This window comes from Chelonoidis abingdonii, chromosome 7, assembly GCF_003597395.2.
Source record: "Chelonoidis abingdonii isolate Lonesome George chromosome 7, CheloAbing_2.0, whole genome shotgun sequence".
NCBI classification, from domain to species: domain Eukaryota; kingdom Metazoa; phylum Chordata; order Testudines; family Testudinidae; genus Chelonoidis; species Chelonoidis abingdonii.
Genome location: NC_133775.1, coordinates 100896097 through 100923470, shown reverse-complemented (window position 1 = coordinate 100923470; position 27374 = coordinate 100896097). Strand labels below are relative to the sequence as shown.

At 40.1% G+C, this 27374-nt stretch overlaps 1 protein-coding gene across 3 annotated transcripts in view; it reads left to right on the top strand.

Annotated features, from left to right (window-relative positions):
• The first annotated feature begins 4742 nt into the window (after positions 1-4742).
• The window catches only part of TRPC7 (transient receptor potential cation channel subfamily C member 7), a 113067-nt gene continuing 90435 nt past the window's right edge, over positions 4743-27374 (top strand). For 2 of the 3 annotated variants that reach the window (XM_032776102.2, XM_032776101.2), the window contains exon 1: positions 4761-5513. In XM_032776102.2, coding sequence (XP_032631993.1) covers positions 4761-5513 — 753 coding nt within the window. Of the gene's footprint in view, positions 5514-27374 lie in introns of all 3 variants that reach the window. The other variant, XM_032776100.2, reaches the window with a different exon arrangement.

Sequence of the window (27374 nt, the reverse complement as noted above, 5' to 3'; positions counted from 1 at the left end):
CGGCTTCCTGGGACTGCAAACGTCTAGAAGGCAACGGATCGGGGCCCCTTTCGCTCCACGTAAGCTCCTGATTCTCTCCTGTGCAGGGGATCCGCGGCGGATGGTGGTTTTTAAGTAGGTGAAACTAAACTTGCCTCCTCCGATTATTCGCTCTGGTCCAAGTCCCTGGCTCCCAGTTACGCTCAGAGAAGTATTTGTTTATGGAAACTCTGCAAGGAAGCCCTGCATGTAAATCGAGGGTGTTGTATTTCTGGCAATGTTAAAATGTTTGGATGTCAGGTTAATTATTTGTTGCAAATCAATTGTAAATAGTCACTCAGTCCGTCATCGCTGGGCTTACCACGAATGCATGTTTTAGGTCTGTCCCCATGTCTCTGGGTTGAGCTCCATGGCTTTTCCATGTATGCTGTGAGAAAGGGGCCACACCAAATGCCTGCTGTGCTTAATTGCGAGTAGCCCTGTTGGAGCTGTGCAGACCTGGGGTGTCTGAAGATTGGGCTCCTTGCCGTTACTTCGAGATTTTAAATAACTGGTAAGTAGCGTTGCCAATTAAAGTAGATTCAGTTCGTGAAACAAGAATCAAGGCTCTGCCTGAACAGGGCTGGAGACTTCGGGTCTGGAAGTAGGTAGAGTGGAATTGCTTGTGGTTGTAATCCAGGGTTATGCTGCCACCTGCTGGGGGGGAAATGGCCGCTGTTCTCAATAGTAAAATTTGTGAATGAACATATATTCATATGGCATATTAGGGTTATGAGCTAAAGCTAATTCTGAGTGTTCTTCAACAGACAGGATAAATTGGACCCAGAAAATTATGTTCCGAGACCAGGATTAGGGTTACACAACCATTAATTTTGAGAGCTATTATTTTTACTCAACGTTCAAAACACATGTTGGGCAAACATATTGTTTAACTGAGGCTAAAGAGAGAATAGAGGGGGAATAATGATTTGTACTTTACAATACAGAAAACTTTCACATGAGCCTGTCAAAATATAGACAATATAAGAGTAACTGAGGTTCCAAATAGTATATTGGTACAAATACCCATCACATATTTTAAGAATCATTTCAATATGCATTTCCTTTTGTCATCCTTAGAGTTCTATATGTAAAAAACAGAATAGTAGATATGAGGATCAAAGCAAAAGAAAAAGAAATGAATGCAGGGAGGGATCAATTCTATTATTTTTAATTATCTTTTACTCTAAAAATAACGTGTCTAGCTTTAGGTAGGATTAGATTATAAATATTTGAGGTTTAGCTATATTAATTGAAACCGGTGAGTTCCTTAAAAGTATAATTTATTCCCACACACTTTCTAATACAGTACTATGCCTTTAAGCCTTGATTCTACTAAGAAATATGTTATCCCCTTCCCCCCCCCTTTTCTTTTAAATAAATTAAACATACAAAATTCTGCAGACAAATATTTTGGCAAAGAGCTTTCTTTTCTGTCTTCTTTTCATTGCAGTCATTTCTTTATTGATTCACATCTGTAGAGTCTCATTTCCTTAATTTTTGTTCACAGTTACAATGTTTTGAGTAGTAACATTTTAGTTTGTGTTTTTAATATAACACAATAGTGCATCGGTTGTATAGAGACAGAGGGAGAACATTTTAAATAGGTCTGTGGGAGTTTTAATGGGATTGTAGTGCCTATCTTTCCTGAATTCCTCTGAAAATAGCTGAAATCATTGCAGGAAAACAGAGATAGTGAGTAAGGGGCTGATCCTGCAGTTCTTCACTCCCATTACATTCCCATCTTGAATTTCATTTTTGCCTAAACAAGGATTACAGGATGAGGCCCTAGAGCATAAAAGGTGCTTTTGAAAATGTCACTCAAGAAACGTAGACTCCTAAATTCCATTTTCAAAAATTATTTGGGCACTTGGTCAAATATATTTAAAGGTATTCAGGTGCCTAATTCCCACTGATATTTGGAGTTAGGAGCATGAATTACCTTTGAGGATCTGGGCTGTAGGATCTTGTCTCATTGAAAGTTAATGGGAGTTAGGTACCAAGGATCTTTTGAAGATCCTATTTGTGTCTTTGGCATCTTTGCACAACTAAATAGCTCTAAAAATCTGCCCCTAAGTCATTTTTGAAAATGGAACATAGGATCCTGAAAATTTTGCTCCAAATCTAAGTTCCAAATGCCACTCCTATCTTTGCAGGTGTATTCCCATGGTGCAACAATGGGGGAACTGAATATATGTGTCCATGCAGAGGGTACAGAATGGCATGGGCATGAGCTCTGTATAAGTCCCATGTGTAGCTGCAGAAAGGAAGTGGATGACAGGCAGGACACTGGCTGGAGTAGGCTACAGCATTAGGAACCACAGGTGCTCTGTGGGAGAGAATTCTTCTTAGCCCTTTACTCTCAGCGCCCAGCCCAGCTAACCCAGTCCAGCTGCTGGGTAGAGGACTTTAGCCTAAACAAGCATCCCTACGTCAACATATAGAGTGAACCCCCCTAGTGCTTTAGTGACAAATCCCACCAAGTGCTGTGTACCTCCTCCAAAGTGCCAAGGGCTCTCAACTCCTAAGGACTTCCAGAGACGTTGTGGGTGGTCAACATCTTGCAGCAGCAGGCCTATACCCAGGCAGAAATCTCTCTGGAGTCAGGATTTGGCCCAAAGTTTGCCTTTCCACAGAAGATTTCTTTCCAATGACATGGAATGTCAAAGCATGCATTCCTAGAAAATCACTATTTTAATTGCAATATCTGAGTTTGAGCACTAGCTGTCTCAATAACATATGCAAATACAGTCATTTAAATGCAGAGCACCTTCAAACAAAAATGTTAAGATACCTGCAATCAAGTTACAATTACACTTTTTAAAGAGAACACATTACACAAGCTCAGTACGTATGATTAGTTTGAAAACTGTCTGTACAACTGGTGCAGAACAAGGCACCATGCAGAATCATGTGACATGGGTATGGTTGAGTTTCCAAGATCTTCTGTTATTAAATATATATCTCTTTGCATTGTCACTACTCTATCACAATTCAATGCTCAGGTCAAACATCATAACTAGCTTTTGAAATGTGAAGTGATAGCTGAGTTTCTTATAAAAGTATTCAAAGATAAGGGAATAATTTTCTATTTGTCTCCCTATGTGTAAAAAGATGATAAAGTGAGGCAGCTGAAATACTAATATTCAGTGTTCATGAACAAGATTGGGGCCATAACTCATCAGAGGTGAAGGCCTCCATGAGTTATAGTGCCTTCACCATAAATGTCATTTGTTCTGCTCATCTTTCTCTACAGTATTTTAACATGCTTAATTTTTATATTAGTTATGTTTTGGTGTGACGTTTTATTTGAATAGTATTCTGCTTCTGCACTAATCATTCTTACTGTTGATGTTAGAATGGAGTGGAAAACCAGTATCTACTTTTAATCAGAGACAGTGAGAAAAAGCAATGTTATTGTTCATCATTTTGGCGAGTTACTTACGTATATATTCTATGTATGTAAGTAATTCTTGACCAAACCCTAATCTCCTTTCTCAGGCAAAACTACAAGAGCTGGGCCCTTCGTATAGAGCCTTAGATTCGCTTTTCCAGTGTCTGGGGTGAAAACAAGAGGACAAGAAGGACTGTAGAACAGCAGTTAGATAAGTTTATGAAGGATAGATCCATCAGTGGCTATTAGTCAAGATGATCAGGGACACAACCCTATGCTCTGAGTGTCCCTAAATCTCTGACTGCTAGAAGCTGGATCTGGATGACAGGGGTTGGATCATTTGTTAAAGTGCCTTGTTCTGTTCACTCCCTCTGAAGCAACTGGCACTGGCCACTGTTGGAAGACAGGATAATGGGCTAGATGGACCATTGCTCTGACCCATATGGCCATTCTTATGTTCTTGCTTTCTTTCTACCCATAGAATAACTACACCTCTACCCCGACATAACGCTGTCCTCGGAAGCCAAAAAATCTTACTGCGTCATAGGTGAAACTGCATTATATCGAACTTGCTTTGATCCGCCGGATGCAGCCCGGCCCCCCCCCCCCAGAGCACTGCTTTACCGCGTTATATCCAAATTCATGTTATATCGGGTGGCGTTATATCAGGGAAGAGGTGTAATTGTTCTCATTTGTGGATTGGGAAATGACATCAGGACTGATTGTTTGTTTGTTTGTTTAGAAAAAGTAACAAAAAAAAAGCCCACAGAACAATAATTAAAAGAAGATATAGGCCATTGTTTTTTAAAATATAGGAGAATAAATAATGGACCAGCTCCTGCTAATACTGCTTCTAGCATTCCAAACCTCTGCCCTGCTTCCAACAGTACCGCTTAAAAATAACAAAATCAACCCAACAAATTTCCTGCCATGAAAATGTTTCTTCTTTTTTTTCCACATGTGAAACTACGCCACACCAAACAAAGAATTGCAGAGGATCCACATGATGGTGGGCAACATTCAGCCCTAGATCACTGACTGGCATGAAGGATGAATAGTGTGTTGCCAACAGAGCATCACCACTTGTTTCATCTGCTTGTTACATCTTGGGTAACATTTTCAAAAGAGCTTAGGTGACTTAGAAGCCTATCTTTTTGGCACTTATTCAGTAATTTGCATTATCCAGCATATATCCTAAACCATTTTAAACCATGTTAAATACAAGGTCTTATAACAACAGAACACTTTCAACATTATTTTCAGGTTACCTCAGATTAAAAATGGCTGAGAGGATAATCAAGCTTCCTTCCTGTCTTTGTGCAGGTTGGGAAGCAGCAACTCTAAAAATATGCATCGAAGGCACACAACCCTTCGGGAGAAAGGCCGGAGACAGGCTATCCGAGGCCCAGCCTACATGTTTAACGAGAAGGGCACCAGCCTGACCATGGAGGAAGAACGCTTCCTGGATTCTGCGGAATACGGCAACATCCCTGTGGTGCGGAAAATGCTGGAGGAGTCCAAAACCTTGAACTTTAATTGTGTTGATTACATGGGACAAAATGCCTTGCAGCTCGCAGTGGGGAACGAGCACTTGGAAGTGACTGAACTCCTTCTGAAAAAGGAGAATCTGGCTCGAGTTGGAGATGCGCTGCTGTTGGCCATCAGTAAGGGATACGTGCGCATTGTGGAAGCAATATTGAACCATCCAGCCTTTGCACAAGGGCAGCGTCTCACACTAAGCCCCCTTGAGCAGGAACTACGTGATGATGATTTTTATGCTTATGATGAAGATGGAACTCGGTTTTCTCATGACATCACCCCCATAATACTCGCTGCTCATTGCCAAGAGTATGAAATTGTTCATATCTTGCTTCTGAAAGGGGCACGGATAGAAAGGCCCCATGACTACTTCTGCAAGTGCAATGAATGTGCTGAGAAGCAGAGGAAAGATTCCTTCAGTCACTCTCGATCGAGAATGAATGCCTACAAAGGATTAGCAAGTGCTGCTTATTTGTCTCTTTCTAGTGAAGACCCTGTTCTTACTGCTTTAGAACTAAGCAATGAATTGGCAAGACTAGCCAACATTGAAACTGAATTTAAGGTAATTCAACCTAAAAGGTTTTCCTTCAGCAAAATGTGTTAATAGTGGCATATATTTTACATATGAAAGAGTGTTGGTCAGAAAATCAGGGCTCAGAAAGAACATCCTGAAAATTCAAAGCAAGGAATCCAATTCGAGGTCAGCCTCAGATTAAGGGAAATCTTGGTCTGAATTTAGATTCAATTAGAGCTTCCATCAGAAATGTGAAATATGATGCATGCTTTTCAGGAGAAAAAAATGCTTCTAGTTCTCCTACTATTATGAGAAAAAACTCAGATTGAGATTTTTTTTTCCATTTCTAGAAGTGACTCCATTAGAATCTAAGAAGTGCTATTTTACTCTGAATGCCAGGCATTAAAGTTCAAGTATTTACATATTAGATAATTTACTATGTTAGAGAGGACAACTGGAAAATATGATTCACCCCTCCTCTCTTCACCAACACCATGTTGCATGTAAAAAAGTGAGGGCAAAGCATCCATTTTAAGTCCCTACTGAAATGCCATTATCTCCTAAAATTCCTAAATATTGGCATAGAGCTGAGCAAATCTTTTTCAGTAAAAAGTAAATTTGGTGTAATAGGTATATTAAGCAAGTTTTGGGGAACTAAAACTATTTGTGAATTTGGGTCAAATTTGGTAAATATTTTCAGTGAATTTTTTTTCAGAAATGCTAAAAAGCTTCATTTTGACATTTTCAAAATGAACCATTTAAACTTTTTTGTTTGGAAATGACATTTTAGAAACACAATTTCATTTAGGAAATGGCAGTTTGGAACAAAGTTTGAAACCTTTTGTTCAACCCAAACAAACCATTTTTGGTTATTCATTTGGGTGAGGGGGGAAAAAACAAAATAAAAATCAGTTTTGGGTAAAAAAAAAAAAAAATCCCCCCCAGACTTTTCAAACCAAAAAAGTGAATTATTAACTCATCTCTCATTTTGATGCGAGATGGAGAGAGATGGCAAGACATCATGCCTTGTATTCTTCTCAGTAGCCCATTTCAACTCTTTACCTGCCTGTTTGCTGTTTTCTCTTGTACAGGCATTAAGATATAGGTGAAAGGACACTGGAGTTTTGAAAACTGGTGCGGCAGAAAATATCATTCAGAGCATGTGTTAGCTACATTTGACTGGTAACATACTACTTCTGAAATTCATATCTCCCTGTTTTTGAAAGCTAAGCTAAGGTCATCTTCACCTTTTAACGTATTGTAAGAAAACTCTCAGCTATCGAGAACTTGTACATTGCACACTATCGCCACTCAGAACTTCATGGTGTCAGAACAATTGAAAGGTGGATTTTCCTTCTCCAAAAGCAAAGGCTCCTATGTCTTGTGCTGAAGGATGATCTGTTTGGGAATCACTGATCTAGATTGCTGCCAGACAAATTAGAAGTGGATAGCGCAGTGGTTAGGGTGTTACTTCAGGACTTGGGAGACCCAGCTTCAATTGTCTGCTCTGCGACATCATTCCTGTGTGACTTTAGGCAAGTCACTTAGCCTTTCTGTGCCTCAGTTCCCCTCTGTAAAATGGGGACTACCCCACCTTGCTGAGATGTTGTGAGAATAAATACGTTTAATGAATGAGGTGCTCAGTTAACTACAGAGATGGGTGCCAGGTAAGTATCTTAGGTATATATACAGATTGGTTTATCAGATTAAGAATCCATTATACTTACTCTGATTCAAATTACAAAAGTGGCACATAAAGTACTTTTTTCCTCTTCAGATATTGCACTCTTCAGTTTAAATCTTGAAATCTGCTTCTCTAGATGAAGAGTAGTCATAGGTGGGGTGGGGGGAGGAGGAACACGAGGTAATTCTGAAAAGTTCCTCTAAGACTATTCTGTTTTGCTGCCTTGTAAACTTCTTAACTCTCTCCTGCAAGTTACTCAACATCACCATTATGACAATGAGATTGCAAATATCCTATGGCATTTGCAACATTTTGCTAAATCAGTAGCGTGGTTCAAGAATCTGCGGTCTTCCAGGCTAAAATAAATTGGTCATAAAACCTCAATTTCTATGGCCCACTCACCAGTTTAGGAAAGTTTTCTGGCTAATGTGCAGCTACAACTCTGGTCAGTAACATAAATGCAATAAAAGTCTAGGTTGCCAGTAAATTGGGGTAGGATGCCAGTGAGGAATCCATTATTTTTTTTAATTTGAAAAACCATTCCAGTGTTGAAGAATTGTTTTCAGAATTCCTCACCAGACATTCTCTGAATTAGAAGTGACAATAGCTGTATATCTTTTCAAGAGCTGCCTTCTAAATTAACTAGAAACATTATTATACTGGAAAGATGATTGATCCCCTTTGGAAATAAAATTAAGAGCCAGATCCTGCAAACTTTTACCCATGCAAATAAGGAATTGCAGGATCAGATTCCAACACAGCAGTGTTAAAATGTAAAAAGGGACATTTACATGCGTTGGGAGTCCAATCTTGCAACACTTACTCGTGGAAGTAGTCCATACATAAGCAGTCCCATTAATTTCAATGAGACTACCTTCATGAGGAACAACTGCAGGATCAAACCCACAGTTAGCGCTATTAGCATCTCATTAATGTTCCAGCTCCCATCCAGTAGAAAATGGCATGCTATTTCATTTAAGGGGCATCAGCGGCTTTCAGCATTACATGGCTGTCAGCTCTGATAAATCTCTCTATGCTTAACTTTAAATATATTTTTATCAGAACTTGGTTCTTGCTCTAGACCAGATCTACCATGTGAAGGAATCCTCCTGAAGTTACCAACAAAGAGGAGATAATATACGATGGGGCTGGATACTTTAAAAACACCTGAGATTATGAGAGAGCCATAGACAGACAAGGATAAGGTGTTATGAAACTTTCCATCATCTCCACTCATGTTTCTTTAAGATGGGTTTCCCATTGCTGTCTCTTTGTGGAAGGTCCTTTGTATCACATGGAAAGATCTAGAAAACGTTACTCATAGTTTATTTTACATTTCCATAATCTTTTAATTTAGCCTCTAGAGTCAGTGACATGCAAAGTTTCAAGGACTTCAAACATATTTTTAATGTAGGAATCTATACATTTTCTCATTTCTCAGTTTTATCACCTTAACCTTATAGAGGGGACACAGAATTAGGTACAAATACAGCTAATTTAAAATCTGTACAGAAGGCAGCATTGGGATTTGTGAAAGAAGGTAAACAAAGCCCCACTTTCCATGGGTGACATTTTGTGAGATTTTGTTCATAGACAGAAGAAATTTTTGATTGCTGATTTTTTTTAAAGTCCTGGTGAGACTTGTATAACGATAGCAAATCTGCAAAATGTAATGAAATCAGGCAAGTTTTTAATAACATTTCTCAATCTTGAAAATAAAAGGGAAAGGAATTGTTTCTCAATTTTTGCCTTTTGTTGCCTATATCTGTACTTACTAACAATCTAAAATCCAAAATCATTATCCTCTGGACTATTATATTCATGCCACCTCAGTAGCACGCTGTCTTGCGGAACATATTTGACAGTAGAGGGAAACACTACCTTCAACTGAAGTGCCTGATTTAACTTTTAAAGATGGCGGCAGGCAGATACTCAGCAGTGAGATTATTTTCCCTTCTTTTGAAGAAATTCACAGCGTAAGGGGATAATAAATTGTGCCTATTTTTAGCAAGTGAATTTTATACAATAATGGTATTCAGCATGTAAGATTAGCTCATAGCCCCACACAGAATTTACATTTTCAGGGTGCGTAAATGCTTAGATTTGTTAAATTTGATGTACAAGTGAAAGTTGAAATAGTTTTTAGACACATTAATTTCTGATAGTGAGTAAAAATTGGTGACGTTCAGTTGCTCTGGTTTTGAGAGGCCAAATAAATTAGGGGAGGCACTCATTTCAGCATAGCTGGGTGAGAATTTATTATCCATTCCCATCTACCACAATGGGAGCTGCATGGCTAACTCTCCACCTAAAGCACTGCCACACTTACCTTAAATTACTTTACACAGTGGGACACAGACAACAGACCCAACTGCAATGTGGCAGATTCACACTGTAGAGCAACATCTACTCTTTGGTCCCAGGGAGCCTACACATGTTTGAGGGGACAAGCTCAGTCTCTGGTAGCTAAGGCTGAAGTTATCTCATTCCGTACATTTTACATACCTTCCATTGTTACTATAAACTCTCCCATTGAACTCTATGTTTTTTTTTAGTTTGGTTCACAAGCAAGGTCACGATAGTCTGTCATGTTGCTTCCTAGATATTAAGTAAAGGTATCAGAATGAAGATTTGCAGGGGGCAGATTGAAACTGACAGAGCAACCAATAGTAATATACATACTGGCCCAGATATTCACATGATGTAAATCAATGAAAGTTTATCAATTCACACCAGCTGAGGATCATGGCCACTAATTAGAATGAATGCAAATAGGATGGACCAGCATTGCTTCAGATGATATGAGAAGCGAGAGTCTGCCCTGCAAGGTTTATTGATGAATAAGGCCTGAAAAAAGACACGTGAGAGATAGCAATATTAATGGTATTGGACTGATTTTGTGTTTCATGACCTTCTTTAGACTTATGCGGCTCCAATGCCTTGCAAAAAAAAGATCTCCCTTATTAATGCTAAAGAAAAAGAAAGCTGTTTGAGATGCAGCTGCATGGTTCTGAAATGAAATTACTGAATTAAAAAAAGCAAAAAGCAAAATATGTGCAATGAAAATGTTAAACTGGCTGTTTGTACTGAAAATTCTCTTGCCTGCCTCTGGCAAGTTGACATTGTAGTTCCATTAAAGGACTTGTTGACTAGCCTGGAAAGGAAAAAATCATTACAAATGTGGCTTTTTGAAAGTTTATGAAAGGTAGAAGTAGAGGTCTGAGTCACAGGGAGTGCTCGAGGGGCATTTATGCATGGGTTATATGCAGATTTGGCAGGGATGGGGGGAATATCACTCCTTCCAAGCAAAAGCTCTGTGAGAAAAGTGTTCATGTTTGTCTGCTTCAACAAGCTAAAGCACATACCCTTCTGGTCTGATTCTGGGAGTAATTTAACTGACATCAGTGGGGCTGATTCTGCATTGCCACGTGGCCACTTTATGTAAAGGCAGCAGCTCTCCCACTGGGTTTTACCTCTACTGTAGGGGCTTCCTCTGACAATGGAGTGCTGGTGTAGCCAGTTCCATATTGCCCTACTCTCACGGCTCCCAGGGTGGAGGGCATGCTGGGGGCCCAGGTGAGGTGTGTGTGGCTAGAGCACTTGTGCTCCCTCTCCTCTGCTGACACAATGGGTTTTTGTGGGGCCAAGCATTACTAAAAGCAGCCCTGAGACTGCTCTAATTGATGTCAAGTGCTGGGTAAATTCAGAGTTAGCTTCAAATATGATAAGGGCTAACCAATGGTTGATGCTTCCCTGGAGCCCTGCTGTATGCTAGTACATGGAACCTCATGATGCCTCGTTTATCAAGTTACTTTTTAAGAGCTGAACTTTCCTCTAAGCAAAGCACATAATCGTTATTTTATTTTAAAACACTGACTTTCCTAACTACTCATAAATGAAAAACCTAAACAAAGAAAGAAAGGGATTATAAATTATGTATCAAACTTTAACTGGTTTGTAATATATTGAAGAATGAAGCCCTAAGATATCAAGAATTGCAAAAGCAAATCATTAAGAACAGCAAGTTACAACTTGCAGAATAATGCTGTCTAATGAGATTGCACCCTAGAATTTAGACACATTGCAGCTTGATATGTTATCAAGCAGACCAAATTTTAATGTATTTAATTTGCATGGGTTTATATTATTTTGTACTAAGAACACAATTTATAAAGTTAAATAGTAATCACGTGCATCCACAGTCTGGTACCACTACTTACTCCTGTTGAGAAATACTTTATTGCAATAGTATTCCCATTTAAATAAAGGGTGGCAGCATCTGGCCTTTTATCAGAATAAGAAAAAATCTGCGCTCACCTACGTGCTAAATCCTGCTTCTCTTACACATGCAAGTAGGGCTGTTAAAGTCACTTCTAGCAAGAATAAAGTTTGCAGTATTTTTCCCACCCTGTGGATACAAGTCAATGGGAGTTGCACTCATCTACCTGAAAGCAGGATGTATCTAGTGAAAACCCTTTTAAATGTCACCTTCATATAATGCAATATGTAAATTTCTTCACAAGTACTATCTGCAAACAACCAGATGACTCATTTCTTAAATTGGAAAATGGAATTTCCCAGAGCAGAGTCAGTATAAAAATTGGCTATAAGCTCATTGATCTCTTTAGATGATTATATGTTTAGCAAACATTTTGATGGCAAGGTCCTTGTGGATATCTTTGACATAAATATCAAACTCAATTTAATGCTACTGTATACAAGTTGTGAAAATGGTGAGGGAAATGTAGCACAAACTGGCCTTTATCTAACTGTTTACTCTATCTTCTCCCCTGGGATTACCCTCTCCCTCTTTTCTTCTACTGAGATCCCATATTAAAGGCAAGTCTCTTTTAGGACACTGCATTCTCCCTAAATAGCATTCAAGCTGCATGCTTCAGAATCACTAAATGTCCTTTGTGATAAAGACAGCATCATCCAAATCATTCCATATAGCAATCTAAGCAAATTAAGTTACAGGGTGGCAAAGGAGGATATGAAAAGATCTCACCAATCAGAAGTGTTATAATAAGCTCTCCATTCACATTGATTAAAATATTACTGCAGATATGATCAAAGCCACCACCTGGAACACACATGGTGTATGGGACTTGTTTATAAATCCTGCCAGTATTGTCAATTTCTCTACTTCAGTTAACACAGGAACATATTTTTCTTTTACTCCTCCTCCATTGGTCACTCATCCTCCATTGCTGCTCTACCTGTTGCCCTGTATATTTACAGATCTTTGAAAAATCATGGGACAACTGTTCAGAAAGACCCAAACCCACAATCTAACTTTTCACCTGCTGTTTTGGGCCTAGGACAGAGTCTTGTGAGTTCAAATATTTGCAGATGGCTGACTACCTGATTAGTGGGCTCCAATGACATTTGCAACAGCAAATCAAGTAATTGGACAGCCAGGGCCATATCCACAACAGGTGTAAGTCAGTGCTAATGTCAGTGGAGCCACACCAATTTGCACCAGCTGGCCCCTAAATGTTTAAAGTCACAATTAAATGCTCCCACAGATGTCTCCTGCTATCAAACGGGAGTGCAAAATTCCAAGTGCAAATAGTACAGGAAATTTTCCTATATTGTCTATCTTAATAATTTTCCACTAAAAATTCTATTCCCATAGTTTTTCTAATCTGATGCGTACTGTTTAACTTCTATAACATAATTGAAGTAACATTTATAAGGGAAGTGACATTCTAAACTCCCCCAGTATTGCTTGGATTTACTTCACACAAATGAAGACACGGAGCCAGATTCTGCACTCCGATGGGGCCACTATGTCACTAACTCTGTGATCCTGAAGTTGGTCTTCCTGTGCCCAGACAAGTAGCTATTGCAACTCTTACGTGCCCTCCTGTGCCCAGAATAGATGGTGTAACCAGGGAAAAGGAGGATAACTGGGGAAATCTCTGGCTGCCATGTGGGCTCCTTAGGGCCATTAACAATTGGGATACATTAGAGCAGTCTTCTGGTTGCTCTAAGTAATGCTGGTTGGACTAGCTCAGCATGTAGTGGGCCAAGGTTGCGGTTCCACAAAAGGCTCCTTTGCATACTCACTCCTGAGATCATGCTGTGTGTTTCTCCGCTGTAGCTGAAGATCTGGACCTGGCAGCCCTGTGATCCCATTAAATAATATACTTGGCATGGATTGCTCTGTACTTTGTCCGGCTCTTTTTATTGTGATTTAAATGTAAGAGGCAATTATAGCAGTTCTCTTGGCTGAATCACCATGATTATGTGGGCCCACAGCATACAATTTGTGATTTATAAGCACAGAAGGAAGGCTCCTGATCTCGAAAAGTATAAGTGGAAAGAGTGTGGCCATATCAGTAATTTGCCCTAGCCAGATTATTGACCCACTTCTCTCCAGATTCCACGCTTGCGTCTGGCCCTTACATTTCCTTATGGTTATGAAGATGACTTTAAAAAAAATCACTTTTACACAGTGCCATATTATTTCTATTATCTTCTTACAGCAGAAAAATGATTGACGGCAATGGACTGACGCAGCTTACAGAGGATGCTTTTTAAATGAGTGAGATGGGGAAGATCTTTAACATGTGGCTTCAATAGTTTTAAAGTTCATTTAGAGCTTGTGAAAGGTCCCAGGGTGCTAACCCTGTGAGATGAATTTCGCTGTTTACTCACAAAACAGTTACAGCTTGGATAGTTGGCAATGAAAAGTGCTCTCTGTAACTCCACTACTTTTACTCACGTTCCTCAGCTTGGCTCTAGAGGCAACATCTGTTGGGAAAGATGGCTCAGCTCAGTTCCCAGGCTCAGCCAGTCCTCGACAATGGCACAAAGGTGACCGTTAGTGTTAGCTGCGACACTAGTATGATTGGCATTCTGTGGCATCTGCCAAATAGCAACTGGATTGACATTACCACTTTGGAGGAAAGATAGCCCAGTGGTTAAGGGTGATACCCTTGGACGTGGGAAGCCTGCATTTAATTCCCCCACCCGGACATAGCCTTCCCATATGCCTTTGGGCTAGTCACTTAGTTTCTGTGTCTTAGTTTCTCATCTGTAAAATTGGGATAATAGCACTCTCTATTGTGAGGATAAATACATTAAATTCTCTGAGGTACTCAGATACCATTGTAATACAGGTCTGTGATGGAGCAGAGAAACAACTGTTTGGCACAGCAGGGGTTAAAGAAAAGCTTTATGTTCAGCTAGCCCTGCCCCATTGTACCTGAAACCAATGCCAAGCCTGGAGGTAGGGAAAAGAAGGGAGCCTGGCTCAGCTGGGAGCTGACTGGCGAGGAGAGAGGAACTCTGTTTGCCTGCCTGAAGGGATGGATCAGTGACCTGCCAGCCATCGTAGGCACTGGAGGCAAGTAAGCCTTCCCCTGTGAAGGGGAGTCTGCAGATAAGCCCCAACTGTGGGGAAACTGGACTAGTGGGGCCACACCCAAACTAAAGGACTTTAGTAGAAAGTAGTCCAGGGAAACTGGTCTTGACCTCACCCTGCCAGGAGGGAAACTCATCTCCCCTGTTTAGGGGTTGAACTACAAAGGGCCCTGGGCTGGGACCTGGTGGAGAGGGATGGCCCTGGTCCCCCTACGATTCCCTCTGAATAATGATCGAGCCGCTAGGCCACCTGGCCACCGAAGGCCCTATCACAAGGCCATATATCTACCTTAGAGAGATTGATAAAATTAAATTTCACATAATCTTCTAAAGAGTTTAACTATTCAAATAGAAAACACGGAATAGTTTTTGTTTATAAACTTGTGAGAAAGTTGCTGAGGAAACAATAAACATAAAAAACCCCCAAAACAAACCCCAAGCAAAAAGTCAAATGATTTGAATTGTTTGTAAAAAAAAAATAAAAAATCATTGATTGCAAAAGCTGAGCTCCGTAGCCATGAGTGGGAGTTATTTTGATATGAACACTAGAGGCTACACTCGGAGGAAAAAAGCAATAGAACTGAGCTACACAAACAGAATCAAATATAAATGCAGGACTGTTTCTGTGAGGATGTGGGGGGGAATACTGTCAAACTAAGAATGAATAGTGATAAGACAACAGCATGGCGTTCGAAAGATTGAGAGAGCTTTTTTTGTTAAGGGAGAGATTTTTGTCTCTGGCAATATTGCTGCATTGGAGATGGTATCATTATAACCCATTCGTCTGCTTGCTACCATGCTGAATGAAGTTATACTTTGTAAAGATAATCATGGGGATTCATGGGCTGAAATCTGCTACCTCTCTCTTGCCATGGAGGGAATGTTGCAGAACTACTGTAGTGGGTGGCATGGAAGAACACAAGTCACCCAAGGGTGCTCTGCAGCTCTTTGCATGGTGGAGAGAGAAATTTGATGGTGGCTCTCTCCATGGGATTGTGGATGAGCAGGCAGTTTGGGGAAGAGGCAGGGCTGATAAGTCAGCTACAGGCTCTAGTTACAGATGTGTTCCACCTGTATAGAAGTTCTGCACCATGCCTGTAGGTTTAGGGAGGAGGATTCCATACCAGCTCAGATGAGAGCTGGTGTGAATATGTGTACATGAAATGGGAATCACACCTCTACCTCATAGTGCAGACATAGCCTTAATTACTTGAGCATAGCCTATAGCATGGACAGAGCAGTTGCAATTTGTCAAGCCAACCTTCACACTGGTCCCAGGTTGCAAAAGTAGATGCCTAAAATAGTTGCTCACTTGGCATTTTTGCATGCAGGATCTATGGTTGAGATTGTCCAAGACAGCTGGGGGATTTAGCCACTAACTTCAGTGACTTCTGGTTAAATTTCCTACTTATCTTTGACTACCTGAGCCCACATACAGGTGGGGTCTTATCCAACTTCCATGAAAGTGAATGTAAAGTCTCGCACTGGCTTTATTAGCCATTGGGTTGGGACCTACTGTGAAATTCTCTTCCTGTTTGCCACTGTGTTTTATGGACTAATCATAGACAAAGATTAAAAGTGAACTAGCCATGGGAGCAAGGAAACAGCAGCAGCATTCAAAATTAAAGCCCCTGTTGCTTTCTATAACAGTACATGTTAAGCAAGCAGCACTAGTTTGGATTAAAATGTGATTGGATTTGTGGATACTTTTCCCTTGCAGATAATCTCAACAAAGTGTATTTATAACCTGTAGATAAATATGTAGGAGTCTGTTCTCCGCTCCTGTGGCACAAAAAAATGGAGAACAGAACCCTTGAGAGAAATTTAGAACTCGTAAGATTCCTGGACGTACTTAATTAAATCAGAGTGTGCTTCAGGAGCGTTTCACGTGGCAGGTAGAGGGCTAAAAAAGCTGAGCATTGTTTTCTCAACAGGCCAGAGCATGAAAAATAACTGTAAGTATAGAATTCAATTATCAGTACATCTGGGAACTTTTTAATTATACCATAAAGCAGTTTTAGAAAGAGAATTTAATTAGTTTTGAATATAAAATATTAAGCGTTATATTGTTACCTGGACTATGTGTGCAGACAAGTGAGTCAGAGGGAATAAGAAAACCCCTCATCCCTCCCTTATACTGCTGTGCAGACAACCTAGAACTTAGGTCTCTGGGGAGGCTGAAGTAATATGCATTTGCCTATTCCCTCCCTGAAACAGTTGGGTTGGAAGGGGCAATGTATGGGCATAGTCTTGGTTCTACCCTCCCCCAGTCTCTTTCTTGCCCCCTACATACATACCCTGCCTAGAGCAACAAGGCCAGCATGGAGTGAGAGGTATAGGGAGTAATTTCTTGATGGTATTGGCCAGCAGTAAACTATTATCCTTGCAAGCAAACTGATCTGAGAGGAAACTTTGGCTCCCTAATTCCTTCCCTGGGATGCTCCCAGAGTGGAACACCTGAGAGCACTGTTTCTTATTATAGCTTGCTTCCTTGTGACCCTAAACGATTAAAGCTTTTACTCTGCTCCTTCCCTCGGAAACTGCACAATGGTAGAGTCCAATATATTACCAAACAGAGCTGAGCCAATGGCAGGAAATGGTTTCTGCAAATGCTCCTTTTCAAAGCCCAGTTTAATTGTTTTAGACAGTTTAATTGTTTTAATTGTTTTAGACAGTTTAATTGTTTTAGACACCTACCTCTTGTGTCCAGTTCAGAGAGCAGGATTCTGAGCTTTATCCAAAATTAGTGCCTGATAACACCACTTTTGTGGAGTGAGGAGAAGCTGCTCTTTTTTTAGGCACTATGTGCTAATTAGTCTGTTTGACATTAAGTCTCCACTCCCCACCAGCAGAATCACCCACTTGTGGGGCAAAAAGAGGCCCTAAAACATATAAATCCACCATTAGTGCACGACAGAACCTCCTACATGGCCATGCAATTATCTAGATCCCGCTCCGCTAATCCAAAGTCAAAACTACTTGTCATTCTTAAACCTGGTTCCCATCCCATGTAGTGGTGAATTCCCGATGAAGAACAAAGCTTGTGCACCGCATCTTTTTTGTCTGCATGGTTAGAACATAAATAGAGTGGTAGAGCAGTAATGAGAGCATATGCACAGAGGTCTTGTATTGTGGTGGGAACTGTAGAAACTGGTGATTAAGGTGCAATAATAGTTTGCATTTCAATCTTCTATTTTGGATCTGATGTTTTCCTGGTTTGGCCTTTGCACAAGAGAGTGAGGGGACTCTTCATTTGCTTGCTTGTGTGTTTGCTGCTTGTTTTTTAGTGTTTTGCCTAAACCTAGTCATTCGCTTTTTAAAACAAAGGGATTTCCTCTTCACTGCTTGGCAGCTTGTGCAATCCTTTAGACCTGTGCAAAGCGGGTTTTAAATGCTGCCAGATTAGAGACATAGGCTTTGAGACATAGGCTACATCTACACTTGGAACTAGGGTTCTGATTGCCAGCTCAGGTAGAACTAGTGCTAGTTCTAGCCACAGTAGAATGGGCAGTGGAGAACAGTGACATGGGGTAGCTGTCCCAAGAACATGCCCATGGGGTACGGGCAAGTTTGTACTCGGGGCAGCTAGCTCATGCTGCTGCTTGCTGCTGCCTGTAGTACTGCAGCACCACTTCTATTTTTAGAGCAATGAGAGCTAGTGTGGTTATGTCTACTGAAGCTAGGAAACACATTCTTAGCTCCAAGCATATCTGTAGTCTTAGCTGTGCCGCCTCTCAAGCCCAAGTGTCAGTGACTACCCAAGGTATTATACTGGGAGAGATAAGCCCAAGGAACATGGAAAATATGTCTCCTATTAATAAAACTCTTCCCAATATTCTTGGAATGATTTTAGCACTGAAATGACTTGAGGTGGAAATCACAAACTGGCATGTAAGCAGCCCTTATGGAAGAGAAATGCCTTTGAGCGTTCTGGTGAAATTTGCATTTGATTTGACTTTCCAAGAACATGCTGCACAGATGCCATTTTTCTCACAGAGACTGGTACACCGATAATGACCATTGTGTTGCATTTGCACTGAGGGCTAACTTAGCTGAGCAGTGAAAGATTTTCTGAAGGTGAAAGCAGAAAAAGATTATTTACATGGAAAGTTTTCCACATCCAGGATCTGTAAGTCCTTTCTGGCCTTCAAATCATTGCATCTATGCATTAATTCATATTTGTAGAGAACACTGCAGGTTCAGAAGTACGCTATGCATTTTGGGCCCTAATGTTGTCTTTTTAGTGTCTGTTCTGTGGCTAAATCACTTTTCCCCATATCAATCTGGCATATTTCACAAGTAAAATATTTTTAAAATGTTGCTTGAGAAAAGTTTCCCCTCAAGCCCTTCAGGATGTCTTAGAAGTGAATCCAAACTTGTGGAACATACAACTGGGTTGAAAAATGTGTTTATACATCAGAATGTGAAGGTATCATCACTCACATGCATATCAGGAACATTATTATCCAGCCAAAATTACCCATTTTCAGGTGGTTGGGGAGACTGGCATAAATGTAAGATGTGATAGTGGAATATCATAACTCAGCCACCTATCGCTCATGTATGCACTAGGAAAACTAGAAATTGTAATTCACAAAAGGTGTTAATGCACCATTGGTACCAATGGTGGGAGCTGTGGAGAAGGGAATCATGCATATTTGCTACTGCATCATCTCGTCCTGATCTGAGGAAGGTCAAATGACTGTGGTAAAAACTCGTGACTAGAACAGGTCAAAAATATGATGACAGAGCTTTCTTCTCTTGGAAAATGCTGTTTTGTTGAACTCAAAATTTTCAGTGGGAACACTTCAATTTTTACAAAATTTTGTTTAGGGAAAAAATGAGAGAAAAACATTGGAATGGAACATTTTAAGTTTTCATTTTGAAATGGCTTATTTTGAAATTTATGTTTATATAAAAAAGGACAATCAGAACAAAATGTTTTGATTTTTATCGAACCAGAAGTTTTCAATTGACTCAAAATGAGGGTTTTTTCCCCCCAAAATTTCATTTCATGGGAAATTTTGAAATTTTTTTTTATTTTAATTTGGAATAAAGATCAAGTTCGAAACATTGGAATTTCAGTTCTGCAGGAAATTCCAGAGTTTTAACCAGCTCTGCTCCTGACACTTACAACTTCCACAGATGTTACCATCAGTGGAGAGTTTTGGGTGCCAATATTTTTAGTATAGAAGCAGCCTTTTTGTCATGGAATGTTTGCTAACTTCACAACTCATCTGGCAGTTTTTCTGTTTATACCCAATGGTGAGACAGTCAGAATTTCATCTGTGGTGCTTATTATTATTTGTCATTTGCATCATGGTAGTGCATAAAACAGAGATCAGGACCCCTTTGGATTGGCACCATACATGACCAAAAGATGGTTTGATTCCCTTTACAATCCAAGTATGTGCTCAGACAACAGGTGGATACAGCTAACAAGTGGGTGAGCACAAAATAACAGTGAGATCATTATTATTAGCATAACCAGCAGCAGTCTTGGCAGGCCAGTTGCTTAGCCATTGTTGAGCACTTTGTAGATATCAGATGATGGTGAGTTTTAATGAGGCATAGGCATAGACAATTTGGGGCTATGCCTCCCTCGAAATGTAGAGATTGCATTAATAAATAAAGGAAACACTGAATATGGAACAGTAGCTCATTTGGCTCACTTTATTAAAAGTGGGCAAATTTAGTCGTGGTACAAAACTATTCATTAAAGCAATACTCAACAGTTTCATTACTTTTTAACTCTAACCCCCTACTCTCCAAAATAAATAACGTATGCCTGTGGGAGGAGTATGAAGGAGAACAATGACACTTTATGGATTTTTTCCCCATGCATAAGAGTAAGTGCAAAAGATTGTAGCTGATTGGTTGTGAATTGATCTGCTTGGAGGGCCATCATATTTATGGCTACACCATCAATGCCTTAAAAGATAAACTCAGACCTTCTTATTTCAAGCACCTGTTTATTAAAAAGTTTCAAAACCTATTATTTGAAATATTGTAATAGATTTTGAAGACACATACAGGATGGAAATGTATTTGTGTGCAGAAGGGCACTCTCATACATACACACATTATACAGCTTGGAGGAGATGCACAGTATCAGGAAAAAAACCTAACAACTTTGGACGTGTTTCTTTTGTGCAGAAAATTCTGCAGTTTATTTTCTGAATGTGAGAGTTCAACCCTGTTATGAACAGTTTAATGACTACACAGTGCTCACTGTATTCTTCCTCTCTGCACTGGGAGGCCAGTGATTTTCCGTTTCATGCTCACTATTCTCTAGCTTGCCATAGTGATCTCACAAAGTCTGTATGGATTTGTTAACACTGAGTCTTTTTAAATTTTTAAATTTCTCTTACTTGGGGAAATGTTTGCACGGTAGTTTCGTAATGTCAAGGCATAAAGGGCAACAATTTTATTATGCAACATAACTTACCAACCCTGGACCATCATTTTCAGGTAAGAGATTTGGGTAGGGAATACATCACACAAAGTTTTTTGGCACTGTTTGCCAGGTCCTTTAACAAGGCAGTTCATATTAATGTTTCAAACATGGGTCATGGTTTTATCCCTGATCATTGTGACACCGTGGACAATTCATTTTAATTCTCTGGGCCTAAGTTTCCCTATATCCAAAATGTGGATGACAAACAGATGTTTTTAAAATTAACTTTGAAATAGGAAAAAAAATACTCCGAAATTCAGAGTAAAATCCTGGCTCCAATGAAGTCAATGGCAAAACACCCGCTGATCTCTGTGAGGCCAGGATTTTGCCCTCAGTCTTTTAAAGAGCCATTTGAGGGGTGGAGGAGACTGGACTGAACTGTGTTTTTGTTTGATTTTGTTGTTTTGGTTTTTGTGGGGTAATTTATTGATCAAGTCTGATGGTGCCCACAGCTTGATAGGTGCCTCTCTGGAAGTAACTGAATTTCTTACAAATAACCTGTCATGTTTTTGTTGAACACATATATCACAGCAAACGAATCAGTTTAATTAGACTTCAAACACTGCCACAGGTATAGATCTTGATTAATGCAAGGAGCTTGAGGAGAATAGATTTAATGGCAAGGAACCATTTACTGGAAATGTATTGCCATTCACATGTAAAATGATCAGGAATACAGGTTCTTTTGTTCAGACCCAAATGTATCGATTCAGTTCTTAATTTAGAGTGTAATTACACTGGTCTGTGACAGACACAGGTCTAATGTATTCTTTTCCATTGGCCCTTTCCCAGAGGCTTGCTCTCTTTAACCTTTCCTCTGTACAAGACCACAGCCAGAGACCAATTTCGTTGTGTCTCTAAAAGGGGAAGAGAATTGGGCAAATTCTGTTGATCCCCTTGGAGCCATGCTAGGGTGGAAGCAGAGCGGTAGCGGTTTAGCAGAGGTTCTCAAGCCATTCTGCCTGTGCAGGGCAGGAAGAGCTTGCTGCCAGTTGCTGGCAGGAGTCTGAGGGATGGTGAGAGGCTGGGAGTTTGCCCACGCTTCCTTGAAGCTCCGGAGCACTGTGCGGCTGGGCAGTTTACACGCCCCCTGCCTAGCACTCCAGGCAAAATGAGTAACTTTTATTCCAGTAACAGTGCAGCTACAGAAGTGCTCAGTCATGAGCGTTGACAAGGCTCAGGCCTTTTTTAACTTGCTTCTATGGCACGATGATCCCTGCTTGTGCAAGTGATTGCACCATTACTACCACAGGTGGAATGTGGGTCCTTTTACTAGTGCAGTTAAGGTGTGTGGCGGGGAGAGGCTTGTTCTGCATTCTGCTGGGTAACTGTGCTGGGAGCAGGGAAAGGACACACACATCATTTTCTTCCCTTCTTGGACAGTAGAAGCCAGAGTTTATCCTTGCCATAGAACTTTGAACAAGCCCTTATCAGACCTGGGTTACCACAGATATTCATCTCAATGAAATTTCTTTAAAGCACTTTAGTGGCATACAATTAGGTGCTAATTTAATTGTCCCTCTGTTTCCTTGGCAATAAACCGATACTCGAGAGTGGATAAAGTAGGCAGGCAAAGGGCAAGTCATTTCTCAGAATGAGGGAATCAAATTATTGCTGAGGAAAACAAAGAGGAAATGGTGTTGTTGTTACTAGAATGCCAGCTTAATGCAATATTGATGTGCTTTATTTTTAATTATTAACACGAGTCTTGGTTGACCACTGATACCAGCACTGGCAGTGGGGGTGACTTGAAATAGTAAGAAGGTGATAATGCTACCTCAGTTACTTTCTTGTGGTACTGTATTCTGAGTGGCAAGGAGGTCTACTGGAATTAAAAATGAGTATAATTGGAAATATTGTTCTGGACAGACCAATAATAGTAGTTCAGCAGACAGAGAGGAGAAAGGAAACAGGTATATCTACCCTAGTTACTGGACAGAATTAATATTGTATTACTGAATGTAAACAAAATAACTTAATGAGTTGGAGGGTCTGAAGTTCAAGCTAAAAGTGGATGCAGATGGGAAATCATTTGCAATATTCATAATTATGCTGTGTGTTGTTGTTGTTGTAGATAATTCTAATGAACCCATTCCCCTGGCATCTGGGCAGACTATGCCCTTGCTTGTGGATGAATGTCGGTAGCATACAATCCATTTTTCATTACTACAAAAATGGGTCCTCGGTACTTTAAATTCTTTGTAATAATTAAGACCTTGGTTTCTGGAATGTAATTTGCAATTTCCTGGGATGTAATTTGCTGGAGATAATTTTACACCAGTGCAGTATGGAAATGACTTAAAATCAAGGCCAAGTGTGTCATTTCATCACTGTGAGCCTCAGGAGCTGGACTCATTTCAGAACAGAAACATGTAATTCATCTTTTATTTATATTTCATATTTTCATAGATATATATGAATGATAAGCTGTCTCTACCTATTCATCAGTTAGGGCCAGATTGTCTAGTACTCAGTGCCCACAATTGCAGGACAGCTTTTTGAATGAGCTGAACCACTATTTAGGACTTAATATAAGGAGGAGATTTTCAAAAGTTAAGCACTTGTGTAAGTGATTGCAGGACTGAGGTCTTATTTGGGGGGTCTAAATGAGGGCTGAACTCTTCAGAAAAGCTTGTCTGGTCTATATGCTATGAGAAGTAATGCTACATTAACTGCAATGCACTGATTTCCTAATTTTATATATTTCTACTTTTCTATTAGTTGATTCTCTTCCATGGTTCCCTCCACTGACACCCAGACACAGCTAGGACTAGACCTGCACAATTCTTCCAATATTATAAAAATATAGAAGTTCTTTTCTAAATTATGTGGTACCATCTGTTGTAAAACAGATACTTTTAAGCATCCATTTTGGGCAAATTCTGTCCTCCATTATATCTGTTTAAATCTGAAATTACTCTGTTGAAGGCCAGGTGTAATTGTTATTATTGGAGCCAGTGGTTACTCCAGATTTATAATGTTGTAAATGAGACAAGATTGGACCAAGTATTTTCAGTTATTAGCTATTTCCTGTTTGCTATTCAGATACTTGGTATGGGCCAGATGGTGCTACCTTTACTTACGTAGAGTAGTACTTTACTCCATGAAGAGGCCCATTGGTTTTAATGGTACTTCTGAAGTAGTAACTTACATGCTCAGGAGTAAGAGTAACAGCATCTAGCCATAGGCATAAAGCATACTTCATCTGGTGGTCTCCAAACACGTTACAAAGGTGTGTTATCCCAGTTTCATGTCTGGCAAAAGCAAGGCACAGACGTATGAAGGACTTATCCAAAGGTTACAAAGTGAGGCAGTGGCAACTGGGAATGTTTTTGCACTCCCAGATCTCTATACCTATCAGACAACGTTGTTGTCTTCTCACAATAAGACATGGTTATTTGTTGCTAGTGTTGTGGGTCATGAATAAATATCTGAGCATGAGTTTCTGAATCTGCACTTTCCTCAGTCTCTACCCAGCCTCGTAAGAGGTGGCCTGATTCACGGGGAACTAGAAGACGAAAGAGAAGTGGGAATGTGCCAAGGGAGACAGTTTTGAGGAAAGGTGATATTTATGTGTTCACCACTTCCTAGTTAGTTCTGCAACTTTTGCCCAATGGAGTTCACGTTTTTGGTTGGTTGGTGAGTGGGAGGGTGAAAGGGTGGCAAATGGAAAGGACTGATTGTGATTGGTAGTATGATACTTTAGTGCTGAACAAGTCAGCCTCTCACATGACCAATATCTCTTCCTCTTTCCTTCCAAGGCTTGTGCAAACTGAAAAAATCAGAGGAATGTTCCGTCATATTGAGCCTCTTATTACTACACACAGAGAAGCGATGAAGACTATTAAAACTTAAATAAATAAATGTCTGAGAAAACAGAATGTCAGTGAAAATCAAGAACTGATAACCTAGCATTATACCAATTATTGCCATTCTAAAGCCAAAAGAGTAAAGTTTTGGGGAGTAACAGTTACTTTACCTAATATGGTAATGAATTCTAGCACCTTGGCTATGTCTTCACTGCCAAAAAGGTTTTTAGAATGAAATCACTAACTCGTTGTAAATTCCTGTGTGAAACACAAGACACAGATAGCTTCTACTTCTATGTATCTAGTCAAAGTCAACCCAAGGTCAGGGTATGGTGTTGACCTTGACCAGCTACACTGAGGTAAAAAACTATCTGTGCGCCTCATGTGGGATTTTACAGTAAGACAGCTAATTCAAGAGAGTTATCTTGCTGTGAAAACACACCTTCTTGACAGTGAAGTCTTAGCCTAAGATTTGAAAATCAGGCTAAATTTAAGAAGGATCTCTGTTTATTTCTATCTGGATACAGTTTGGGGTTCGGACTCTGAGAGGTTAGAGCCAAAACCTGATCTTTAATGATAATAATTAATTCTTAGCTCTTATATAGCATTCTTCGTCCATAGACTTCAAAGTGGCGAAGTAGCATTAAACATTGTGATGGGGCAAGGCCAGATGGCTACAGGAATTCTGTGATAGTCTGTTTTGGGCACACTGAAGTGTTCCCACAGAAGGCATGTTTAATGTTTGCAAAACATCATCCCCGAGATCCCCAGCTAACAGGTTGTCCAAGAGCCTGGGAGACCCAGGAGCTATGGAGCTTGGGTGACCAAGCTCCCCTCTACCCTGCCAGGTAGGCAGGTAATGGGAATTCTCATAGAAGATCTCCCTCAACAAAACATGGAAACCCCAATACCCTACCCCTGCTATTGCTCACAGCTAGGAGCAGCTGAGTGAAATCAATAACTGTCTGACCAGTTTCATGGCTGCTATTCAGCTGTAAGAAAACTAACAAGAATATGTCAATTTCGTTCAGCTTCCTGGATTCCAAGCACCCCACCAGTCCACATGGTGGGCTACTGGAGAACCTGGACTTCCCCAATTGCAGCTGTTACAGGAGGCATTATAGACAGCTGCGATCCACAGGGCCCTGGGCTGGAACCCGGAGTAGAGGGCGGGCCCGGGTTCCCCCCAAAGCTCCCAACTCCTGATCAGACACAGGAGGAGCTGACCCAGACTGTGGGTTCCACAAGAAGGGAAGATCACTGAGGTGAACAAATCTGCCAATAAGTGCAGGACCCACCAAGGTAGAGGAGGAACTTTGTTACAACATGTACATTTTTATTTCTGTTCTGTGATCAAACTGAGAATGCCTTATCTAGTTTAGTTTACGAGAAGTATAAACTTTGATGTGTTAAGTAAACAACTTTTTTTTATTTAAATCCATTTTTTTTCTGTTTTACGAGAGAAAATCTTTAACTCTTACATTAGGAAATTCTCCCATTGTGTGGGCGTTTCAGGCAGATTGCCCCAAAGGAGAAAAGAACCATGCAACCTTGGAGAATAGGTGCTAAAGGGTAAACAGTTTATGGGAATTAAACCACCCACTTTGTCTTACGTAAAAGGCATGAACAGAATTATGCAAAAAGCATGGCAGATAACACACTTCGGGAAATGCCATGAAGGACACCCTAGAGCAGATGTGAAATGCAGGATGATTGGGTTGTAGGAGCATGTATACACACAAAGCAAACATTTTGGATCTAATCTTTTTTTAGCACTCTTCTCCCCACCCCCCACAGATTTACTGCACATTCTTCAGTAGCTTGCAAACAACGCAGAGATGCATCTTAAAAGACAGATGGGTTGACTGATACACAAAACCTCAGTAAACCACAATGCTGCATTGTATTCCTGTCATTGTGTAAGGCACGTGGGATATAAAATAAATTATTTTTACACAAAGAGGGTGCATTAACATAAAATTAATGGATCCTCTAATGAAAAGTGGGTTTGTTCCTTTTAAAATAATAGAATCTCTCAATGGAATGCACTCTTACTAGGAGTAATGCAAATATTTGAAAGTAATGTCGTGGAGTTGGCAGTGTTGTTCTGCATGATGATGAGCTCCTTTTTGCCTGGGGGATTAATGAATCATTAGGTCGTTTTCACCAGGTAAATTAGCAAAATAGTCATTTGAAAGACATTAGTCTGTATTTAGTAAAGTGAAGCAGTTGACAAGACATGAGGAGTAAGACTCCGTCTTTCACTGAATATATATATTTTCTTGCATGTCACATGCCAAAGAATTCATCTACTACCTCTCTGAAGTCTATTCTGTTTAAGTGTGACAGCCAGGGACTCTGGATTTTATCTGCTGGAAACAGGTGTTTCAGCATAAACATTCAAATGAGCTTGAGGAAATTGGCAAGAAGCAGGGAAAAACATTTTAATTACTCTAAGAATCAAATGCATGTGGCTTAGTTGTGAGGTGAGATTGAAAACCAGCTGAAATTATAAGAAGGTGAAATAAATTAACAAACAAGTACCATCCTATACTGAGAAGCTACCTTGCCAAGCTTGGGGTTTTAAA